The 11,464-nt window shown below is 47.7% G+C and overlaps 1 protein-coding gene across 1 annotated transcript in view; it reads right to left on the bottom strand.

Annotated features, from left to right (window-relative positions):
* Window positions 1-1,037: 1,037 nt before the first annotated feature.
* ABCA7 (ATP binding cassette subfamily A member 7) overlaps window positions 1,038-11,464 on the bottom strand; it is a 219,895-nt gene continuing 209,468 nt past the window's right edge. Inside the window, 5 exon segments of the mRNA XM_086946714.1 lie at window positions 1,038-1,383; window positions 5,874-6,120; window positions 8,224-8,316; window positions 9,929-10,032; window positions 10,922-11,056. Of these exon segments, the coding sequence (XP_086802840.1) occupies window positions 1,180-1,383; window positions 5,874-6,120; window positions 8,224-8,316; window positions 9,929-10,032; window positions 10,922-11,056 (783 nt within the window). The 3' untranslated portion in view covers window positions 1,038-1,179.

The raw sequence follows: 11,464 nt of genomic DNA, 5'->3' as shown, positions 1-11,464 counted from the left end.
GGCGATCTGGGTGGGGGCTGTAATAGTGGCACTGTCAGGCTGAGGAGATCTGTGGGGCGGGGTTATCACAGTAGTAATGTCGGGCTGAGTGGATCTGGGAGGGTGGTTGAAGAATATAACGGAATAATCCTACACTGGGGTCCACGCAGCAGGGAGAGCAGCTGCATGGTGGTCTCCGGACGGTCTGCCTGACACAGCAGCTCATCACAGCTGGGCCGGCACCGAGGCGCGAGTCAAGGAGTTCAGGAGAGAGACGGCGAGCACAAAAAGACGAGTGCGTGATTGGACATCTGGATCACTCTTCTGGGTCAGCACTGGCAGCAGGCACAAATAAGAACCATTACCCCTTGCCTGTACAATGAGGAGGCACAGAGATAACATAACCCTACATCCATGCCTGTACAGTGACCAGGCAGACATCAGATCCACTATTCAGGGGTAGGAGACAGTGCAGCACACAGAAAACAGAACCTCTCCTCCATGCCTGTAGAGTGCAGCAGGCAGAGATATAACACAACCCTACCTCTAGGCCTATACAGGCAGACATCAGATCCACTATTCAGGGGTAGTAGACAGAGCAGCACACAGATAACAGAACCTCTTCTGTATGCCTGTAAAGTGCAGCGGGCGGATCACAGGCCCTCTCTCCTCCATGCCTGTTTGGTGAGCAGTCTCAGAGATGACCAAATCACTTTCCCCTGTCAGTACAGTGTGCAAGCTCAGATTCAGATAACAGAATCACTTTTCCTTGATAGTACATTTAGCAGGCAGACACCAAATCCTGTCTTCTGGTACAGAGGAGAGTGCAGCCGGCCAATATCTGCATCTTTCAATTGGACCTGCACCTGGCAGCAGGCAGATACCAGAGCCGCTTGTCTCTTCCTTGCCTTAACAGTGCAAAAGGCGGATATTGGCACATCTCTTCTCGGTCAGGAGACTGTGCAGAGGTTTGGAGTGTGTTTCTGTAAACGTATCACATTGTAACAGGCACATGTGGACAGGCTTGAGTGTGTCCCCATCCTTTCTGGGTTGTGATTAGTCCCACAGGCGGATGCATGATTCCCAGACCTCAGAATTGGAGACTTCACCTGGGAGAAGACGAGGAGTCTGGTTCCAGCATCTTGGAAGACTGCAGGGAGTACACTAAGCTCTGATCACTGCAGTGTGCTCTTCTGCACGTCAGAGGTAGCTTTCTTTCACAGTCTCATCCGTCAAGAACTGGGAGAGTCTCTGGAGCCGCAGGTCGGCCTCAGGAGTGGTCTTCAGCCCATTCGTCAGAGACGGAGGTGGTATCGTTTGCTGAGGGTCGCCCGGCAGAGCCGTCGGTGGCTCATCTACGGGAGAATCCTCGTCACTTTGGTCCTTTGCAAAATGTATGAACACCTGTCGGGAGAGAGACAGCATGTTAGAGGGACAAGGCAGGAGTTACCTGGAACAATGAACATCTACTGCTAAATATTACAAATGAGTGACTTCCACCACATGGATCATTAATAGATTCACACAATGTGCAGTGAGTAGCAACTGAACCACACAGAGAAGAAAAGTATAGACACAAGCCGAGATATGAAGAAGTTTCCCTTCTGTGAGGAGTTTTCACATTGCGGCCCGGCCTAGTTGAACATTGGTATCTAACCAGCAGAGGCTTGCAACAGTGTTTACACAACACCCCGGTGCTGCCTTACAGAGGTCAGTAAATTGAATGTTTCCCTAAAGAGATCCATTTGTGGCTTCTACACCCTATAATCTGCATGTAGTGACCTGTTTGTGAACTGTAAGTGGGGCCTGTTTGTGAAATGGAGGTGGGATCTGTTGTAAGATTCAATCCATTATAATATATTATTTCAATACAGTCTACCTGTAAAGGTGGCTCAAAAGCCTCAAACAACTGTTGTTCTTCAATATCTTCTCTTACACACCTGTCTCCTAAAACCTCCTCAACCTTTCTCACTGAGGTCTACACCTTTTTTTTGCATGCACTCTTGACAATCGGCACAAATCTTGGAGACCCAGACTCCCCTTGATGTATGTACTTTAGCTTTGTTTCTTTAACTCTGCCTCTTCAACAACATCCCCTTTTCTACTATAGTTGCATCTATTTTTTATCAACCAACTCTTTTCCATCAAACCTCTTCTTTCACAGTCCCCTCCTCTTCTTGAACCAACTTCCTTCAGTTCTTTTTCCTTCATGTATTGTTGTTATTTACTCAGCTATTCTTTTTAGCTTGGTTACTTCCCTTCTTTCACTTTATCATCTGACTCATTTCCTCTCTGATCTCTCTCTCAACCCTCTCTAGATTCCAACCCTGATGTTCTCAATTCTCTTGGCGTCTTCCTTTCCTAGTTTCCCAACAAAGTTAGTTCATCAGTTAGTTATTTTCCTTTCTTTCACGGCAGGTTCGATTCTACGTCTTCTGAAGAAACCCTTCCTCAGCCCGTCTTTCACACTAAGTTTAACGCCATCTTGTACCTTCTTCTCTTTTTTAAATCCTTGAACACTTTGTTTACTCTGAGATCACCTCAAACTCACAATGTATTCTCTCTTGCTACCTTTCAATGTATATTTTGTCCTGTGCACTTTACTGACACTGCACCTTTGTGTTCCTAACTTCTCATCTTCTTAATCTCTCTGCTGCTTTTTAAATGCTCAGTCATATTCTTCCATTGCCAGATAAGGGTCTTTCTTCTGGATTCAATTCTACGTCTACAAGTTTATCTCCTGTGTAAGAACAGTTTGTCAGGGGGTATTCCTCTCAAGCTCCGTAAGATCATATGCAAACCTTACCGAAGGAAGGCGTACCAGCTTTACTATGATTGGCACCTAGATATGCCAAGTTAACGGCGTCACCACAGCAAAGTAAAAATGCCCCCCCCTGCCTTGCAACTGGTATTGGTGGCAGAGTATGTGATACTGCGGTGCTGGGTAAACTGCATTGGCTCGCAGTGGACTCAACTCCAGGTTGCAGCTATAACCATTGGGCCGTCGGCTTACTATAACCTTGCTCCACCTCTGCTGTCAGACTCTTTCCACCCGCATTCCCTGGGCACACTGCTCTGTTGTGGAAAGGTCTGTTGTCTTATCTACTTTGGATAAGGATTCCTGGATTAGGTGGTGCAGCCCTTTCCTCTCTGGCTGCCAAGCAGTGCAATCTGTTTTGAAATGAGCTGAGTACAATAGTTAATCATTCGTTTCTGGTGGAACACCTTTTACCCTGGTCCTGCTTGTTTAGCATTGTCAGCTGATTCCTAACAGCGTTTGTTGGTTGTTTGTAGGGGCAAGAAGCCACCTCTAGTCCCAGAGTACTCTATTAGGCAAACGTGTGTATCGTATCCTACATTGACCCATTAAAGGGCAGTGCATGTCCTGTGGTTGGTTGTAGGGGCAAGAAGCCACCTCTAGTCCCAGAGTACTCTATTAGGCAAACATATGTATCGTATCCTACATTGACCCATTAAAGGGCAGTGCACGTCAGAAAAACAAAGACGAGTGAAGCACAGACGTGACCTCTTACTCATCCAGCCTGAGCAGAAGGGAAAACAAGCAAAGAAGGGACACATTCTGGCGACAAGTGAAAAGAAAACAAGGCCGATGGAACTAAAAGCACGGATTTGAAAAGGGCACGGAGCCAATTTTACAGAAAAAAAACACAAAAGGTTTTTTTTAAAACACACACAATGATCACAATAAGACTTCCGCAGCTATACTCAGTTTTTGGTATTAACAAAGGGCCAGTTGTACAAAAACACTGGTGACAAGATGCTGGTTGCAAAATGTGACCAGTATTTTTGCGACCAATGTAAAAGTTTGCAAACTAACTGCCGATGTAAAAGTAGCTCAGTCACAAAATTTCAAATCGTAGTGGGTCACACTCGCGACCGCATCAATATTCATGAGGCAGGTCACAAATTGCGACACACTATGATTACCGGCCAGCATGGGGTGCGGCCAACCGGGTTCCGGAGACCATATCTGTAATCGCTTTTTATTTAAATTTATATTTTTTTAAAGGCTGCCCGTTTTCCTTAACAGAAACAAGGCTGCGTTTAAAAAACATTTAAGCTTTTTCAAAGATTGTTTGAGAGTCTGGACCACTGCCTGCTCCTCAACAGAGCTTTCTTTCACATTCACAAAGGGGAAGGTGTCACAAGGACACCCCATGCCTTTTGGGAATGAGTTACCAACCTTTGAGACTAGATGTCGGCGCGTACCACAATGAGTCGGTATGTGGAAGGGTTGTCCTAAGCGTTTCCCTTACAAATAGTGAATCATTAGCCCCTTCTAAACCCATGTTGCGTTTCCGTAGCCTCTTCCTGAATCACAAAATGGGCTTTGTACGTTGTAAAAAAACATTTTTAAACCACAAACTCCTAATTTGAGCGTTTGTGACCACAAAAATGTTTTTTTATGGGCCAAATTCCCTAATAACTCTGAAAATGTATGCAAATTGTAGTCTTCATGGCATATTTCTTACCAACTCTCAACATTTGTACTATATAGAAGTTTAAGACTGGAGGAAAACATTTTTTCACTGAACTTATTTGTGCACATGAATGGCATTATTTTGTAGAAGAAATCCCTTCTACAACTCTGCTGAAAATAACATAACAGAATGCTTATGAGTTGAAGGCATTTAAACAATACACTACAGATTGAGGTGTGGCTCTCCCGCCTGCCATAACTTCAGCTGTAGGATAAACGCAAGCTAAGTATATATGTAGGGTGGAGAAAGTCATTCTTAATGTTAGCCATCGAACAAAGTTAGCACCTATGGGATGTTCCCAACATTCCCAAAGGACGCTCCCTGCTGCCCTACCTGGAACTTCCCCTTTCCTGTTCTTTGCTAAACTAAAGGCTGGAAAACCCAACCATCTAAGTCCAAGGGGTGCCATAAATATTTGCTGAGCCAGAGTCTGTGAATCAGGATGTGTCAGCCGCAGGCACAGAAGACAGATGTTGGTTCTCCATGTATCACTTCACAGCACAAAATATTTTGTGGATCGAGCCCTTACTATAAAAATCTTTGCTGTACAAGTGCCGTCAAAATGGTGGGAGGAGTGAACCTGGTCTTGTGACCAAAGGGTACATCCACTCTTCTACAGAAGATCCTCTTACAGTGAGAAGATCAACTTAGAATTAGTGAATCACTGTTCAATCAGCCAAGCACATGGTAATCAAAAGACTGCTTTACAGTCAGATCTCAGACAGAGCACCACCTTACACTCAGACTATATCCATACAATTAGAAGAACGCCTTACTGTCAATCAATTCACAATCAGAAGATGCAAGCAGAGCACCACCTTACACTCAGACAATCATCGTACAATCAGAAGAACGCCCTACTGTCAATTGATTCACAATCAGAAGATGCAAGACAGAGCATCACCTTACACAAAGATGATCATCTTACAATCAGAACAACGCCTTACTCTCACTCACTTTTTAAACGGAAGACCGCTTCACAGGCCATCGGCTTACAATCAGAGGATCGTCTTACAGCGAGATCGTATGACAGAAGATTTTCCACCCCTGACAATCAGACGATCAGCGTAAAATCTGAAGAATCATACACAGTAAGAAGATTCCCTTCCCTGTAATCCTCCGTACAATAAGGAGCTTCTGTATTCTAGTGGGCCCTAATCTAATACTCATTCCTACAGCAGGTATTTTACAAACACATTACGACTGCTCACAGAGTCTGGGGAAATAGAAGCTCCGCATCGGGCCAGTTATAGGACCAGTAGCAGGTGGTGAGAGTACGTGGTCAGTGGGCTGTACCAGTGCTGGCGCTCCCAAGACCAAACGCAAGAAGCAAACGAAAACAAACTTTCCAGTGAAGAAAGGAAAGAGACAGGACATTTGCAGCCACCTTACCTGGTCCAATGTGGTCTGGGACACAGAATAGTCTTCGATCTGCAACTCGTCCTTATACTGGGAAAAGAGGCTAAAGATCTGTGCCAGAGACGGGGAGGTGGCGGAGGGCAGCTGGTAATGTAGCGTGCAGTGATGATGCTCCTTCAGGACAATGCCAGGAAACGAGGCCTGCATAAACTCCTGCACCGCCAGAGCATTGGCGCTGGAGCTGCGCACCCTCAGGATGATGGTGTAGCCATCACCAAACCTGGATGGAGTAAACATGAAGAGATGATCACTTGATGGAAGTTCACAGGCGGCCTTGATGCCCCTCGTTGCATGCCAGCTTCAGTGATTTCAATTCCACAATTATTTTACAATCTAGATACAGAAACCTCACACAAGGTAGTGATTGTGGAAAGAGGGACAGTAATACACATCGAGCTCAGACCATGAACCCACAAGCTGCAGGAAGTACACAGCACACCTAGTACCTTAGTACAAGCTCCGAACGGAGCCCTGAGCCTCTTTTCTAAATTTGCGTGTGATACAGATAATTGTGTGAATTTTTTACAACTGTTTTAGAGGGAATTGCTTAACACTGTTTTAATTCTGGATTTACCTGGTCATTTGTTTGTCCTCTCGGTCCGCTGTGGGTTTTCCACGATTGAGATTGCCCTGACTTCTGCTTGCGCCTGCCATTAGGAGGCATCGGTCTAGTTGGGCCGGTGCTGCAATGCCCAACAGGCCCCGCAGGGGGGCTCTTTGCCGAAGTTCTATTAGGCTGCCGTAGTGAAGTATGCGGTGTGATGTGAGGGTGTGGCGAGTGAGTAGGGTGGTTGGTTAAAAATAACTCTACGGGTAATCAAGTCAATATTTAATGTGAGGAACGCTTGGTTATATTAAAAAACAAATGAAGGCCAGAGTGGATATAATGGTCCACATTAGCTCTAAGCACAAGTGTTGGTCAACAAGTCTCTTGCCGGAATTGTCACAAAGGATCGCGGCAATTCGCCAGGACTGTGAAATGTAAAACAACTAAACTACTCAAAGAGAGGACGGTCAGAGGCACATGTCTCACCTACTGCTGTGTCATTCCCAGTGCATGAGGGTATGTGATGTACCTTAGTGTAATCGATAAATCAACCAACCACTAATGGAGGGAGATTAAGGCTCCGTGGAGTTGCGCTAGAGGAGCGTCGCCCCACGGTTCAAGATCGCCTTGGACAGCGTACGACCTGCCACTGGCTTGGCTAATGCTCGCCCGTTGAGCATTGCAGAGCCCGATGATCAAGCTTGACACCCCTGGGAGGGTGTGAGGGCTCTTGCTCCTGAAGGATCAGATCCCTGACTGGATCCCTCAGGCTCTTCTGACCTTCCTAACTACAGGAACTGCAGACCTCGATGCGTACCTACATTCTTGGAGGACATTTCAAAACACATCCAAACGTGATGGCAGGAAAAACAATGTAAGATGCAGTCAGTGGTCTGGTGCATTGTAGACTTCAGGAGGGGTATCACTTGTAACCTCGAACCTGAAACTCCTACTCTAAATAAAACAACTTGAAACATCCAAGCCCAGCTCTAAAAGGCAGAGTGCAAATTGAATGGGAGTTACAGCAGTGCATGCAGCAAACATTAGGTTCCTCCATTCATCTATTCCAAATATATCTCCTCCATTAGTAGACAGAGGCTTGAGAAGCCCTGGCAAAATGCTGGTGATGGATCGGGCCCTGATCTTTGGACTGGGTAAGAGTGGTCTGTTTAACTCAGACACTCTGTTCATCACCACCCCCTTTTCTAAATCGTTTTTGGCCACTATAGGTGTGGCAGGGTATACTCAGACATGAGTCCCTTTCTCACTGCTCCATCAGGATTCAAGCAAGCCGGGCCGAAGAAGGCTGAAATGCCAGAAACCGGTCCCCGGTAGCTTGTCTCCTTTCTGGTGAAGAATTGGCTTGGTAGTTCAGTCTGCCCTGTTCCCATGATGCACTGGGCCAGGGACAGACTGATTTGCATATAGCCAGGTTCTGAGCTGGGATGGGGCAGTGAGATAAATAACGGTGATGGATCGGGCCCTGATCTTTGGACTGGGTAAGAGTGGTCTGTTTAACTCAGACACTCTGTTCATCACCACCCCCTTTTCTAAATCGTTCCTGGCAAAATGCTGGGCATGTTCTTGGCTTTCTGAGTGCTGTTTGTGCGCACAGGAAGCCTGGACACATGTAAGATAGCATCTATGTTCAGGACACATGTGGTGAGTAAACTGCTATCCAGTAAATCTGGAACAGACCAACATCCAGCACTAGGCACTGACCGTGACCACGGGGAGCTGACAGTCTCACAGCGCTCTGCTTAAAAGCAGCCATACCTGTTCTTCAGATGCTGCACACTGCCAAGGCAGCAGAAACGCCCGTTAACCATGATCGCCATCCTGGTGCAGAGCGCCTCGCACTCCTCCATGCTGCAGGAGAAAGGAAACAGTGTTAAGGAAAGCACAGGGTCACGTCACTCTACCTTTCACAAGCGCCCTTGACGGCAACTTGCAGAGCATCAGTGGGCCCTATGGCGATGATACCCAGTGCCTGACACAGCACGCCACGGGAGCCCTGGCCCTGAGCTGCACTAACTGTGATATCTTGGAACGCACCATTCTTTTTCAGGCGAAACCCCATCAATGCCAAGTTTCTAATACCTAAGTTCATTTGCCCCTAGATGCTGCCAGGAATTGGATGACACCAACTCCGGACAATGAGAGACAACAGTACTCAAAGCTTGCAAAGAACCAGTGTTCAGAACCGGAGTTACAAAATAGCCTGTGCCCTGCCACCCGAGGGAAACCAACGCCAGGCCATGTGGGGCAGAACTGACCATAGCTTGCCAGGCACCAATGCCCAGACACTGCAGGACACCAACGCCCTTCCCACTTAGGGCGACATATGAAAAGGAAACAATTGATTGACCGAATGCGGACAATGCAAACATTCATCGCCAGTCACAAGGATCTGGGTTTAATCCATCATTCCTTTGCTCACCACACCACCTCAGTCTGGTCCCACCATATGCAAATCAGTCTTGCCCCTGTGCCTCATGGGAACAGTCCGGCCTGAACTGCCAAGCCAGGTCCTCCCTGGACCAGAAACAAACATCCTAGGACCGGTTTCAGGGCATCACCCTTCATCAGCCAACCGAGATTTAACCCAGATCTCTTGACTGGGGGAGAATATTTGAATCATTCAGCATTCCCTCCATCATTTGTTGCAGTTACACTTTTCACCTTAAGTGGGATGGGTATGCCCAGACGTAGATCCCTTGCTCACTGTGCCACTGGATTGAAGGTAGCCGGGCAGATGAAGGGTGACATACCTTGAAACCGGTCCCAGGATGTTTGTTTCCAGTCCAGGGAGGGCCTGGCTTGGCAGTTCGGTCTGGACTGTTCCCATCACGCACAGGGTCAAGACTGATTTGCATATGGCTGGGTCCAAACTGATGTGGCGTACTGAGCTAAAGAACAATTGGTTTTACCCAGATCTCTTGACGGGGGGGTGAATGTTTGAATCATTCAGCATTCCGTCCTTCATTTGTTTCGGTTACACCAAAGGTAACCAAGGCATAGCCTCTATCGGTGCAGCGCACCAAAGTTCAAGCTCTGCAGCTAAAGGTAACCAAGGCATGACACTTCCAACTGAAGAGCACCAATGCCTAGCCTCCTTCTGGTGCGGACACTCATCATCTTAGATGTGTCTAGCGGGTACGTTGCGAACCTAGAACCTGGAGAACTGGGTTCTAATCCTAACATCAGCATCAGATCAATCCATTGTATGATTCTGCTTCTAGCACCACATCACCCTCGCCCTAAAACCGGAGTATATATAATATGTAAAACAAAATAAATACCAGTGTACCACCTGCACTCTAGCGCGGTCCCAGTGACATGTTCTCATCCTTTCCCCATCACGCATTGATCTGTATAGACATTCTGAAGCGAACCTGTGCACGCGCTGGTCTATGTGCGGCTCTTCATGTCTGAGGCCCTTTCGCCGTTAATAGTAATACTACCTGCTCGGACCCCTCACCTGTGCGAGGTGAGAACCACCGAACGGCCTTCTTTGATGACGCTGAGGATGCAGTTCCACAGGAATCTTCTGGCACGTGGATCCATTCCTGTGGTGGGCTCATCCTGGAACGAAAGGGGTGGGGTGAACTTTGAATGCAGTCGTCTCCCGACAGTCCTAGCCCCGTCACTGATCTCCTGCTCCCGCTTTCACGTTTCCCACTCCTACTCTCTATCATCGTCAGCTAAACACAGTCTTTTGTTGGACTCCTACTTTCTGCTACTCCTCCCTCTGTGACGCTGGTCCGCTGTTCACTGCATCCTTTGCTTCGTCTACCAGACGTTTAACTTTTTTTATTAATCTGATGATCACTCCAGCGTGACTCCTGCCCTGTGCCTCTGCACTGCTGCTCACAAAATGGATCCCACTGGTCACTCTGCCCTTCTTCCAGGGCAGGGTAAAGTCTCAACGTTCTGTCATCCATGCATGGAATACCGTCCACGTTTTCTAATAATTTGCTTCTCTTGTAGGCAGGCTTAGCCCCTGCCTGTGAGGACTCTACATGTCACAGAAGTACGGCGAATCCCTGCTCTATCACCTCCCCCTCTGCCTACCATACGACCCCTCCCCCTCTCAGCTCTAGCCGTATAATCCCTGTCTACGAATGTGTTCATTTTACTGGTACTGGGCCCCTCGTGGGAATCACATATAGCTCTGTTACAAAGGCATGAATCTTTGAGTACTAACGGTGCACTGCATCCTTTCACGCTCACCGCCTGGACCAATAGTAGGAAGAGAAAGAGGACAGGTTAATGTGAGCAGGTAAAGTGTGAGCAAAGGGCCACATCCTCTCTCTTGAGTTCCAAAGCTGGAGGCCTGGACTCTTCAGAAGAACTCCACAGGACTGGGACTGCCCTCATTTGGTACGGCTATCTGGGCCCCGTCAAGCTTTCCTCTTCAGCATCCCTCCCCCACATCTGTATGGATCTGCAGAGGACCGTGTGTGCAACTGACCAGAAAGACGACAGGCGGTGATCCAATCAAAGCGATTGCAGTGGACAGTTTCCGCTTGTTGCCTCCGCTGTACTTCCCGGATGGACGCTCCGCGTACTGCACGAGCCCCAGCTTCGTAATCCCCCACTGGGCCACCTGAAAGCAAAAAGAGGCTGCTCATGACCAAGATCAGGGTGCCATGTTACCTACAGGGCATAAATGAGCCATCAGTACAGATTGTATTATATGGAGCCTGTGGCATAGGGCACCATCTCACTGTAGCATCCCCAGGGCATGGAGAAGCGTCTCCTGAAGCCTGTGCTACACAGCACTTTCAGACCCATGCCACAGGGCACCATCAAACTCATGCCACAGGGCACCATCAAACTCAAGCCACAGGGCACCATCAAACTCATGCCACAGGGCACCATCAAACTCATGCACAGACAGTGCACCATCTCACTGTGGCATCCCGAGGGCATGGAGAAGCATCTCCTGGAACCTGCGACACAGAACCATCAAACTCATGCCACAGGGCACCATCAGACCCATGCCACAGGGCTC

The sequence above is a fragment of the Lissotriton vulgaris genome, chromosome 12 (genome assembly GCF_964263255.1).
Source record: "Lissotriton vulgaris chromosome 12, aLisVul1.2, whole genome shotgun sequence".
NCBI lineage: Eukaryota > Metazoa > Chordata > Amphibia > Caudata > Salamandridae > Lissotriton > Lissotriton vulgaris.
The sequence above is the reverse complement of the archived record's forward strand: the minus strand, read 5'-3'. Positions and strand labels throughout refer to the sequence as shown.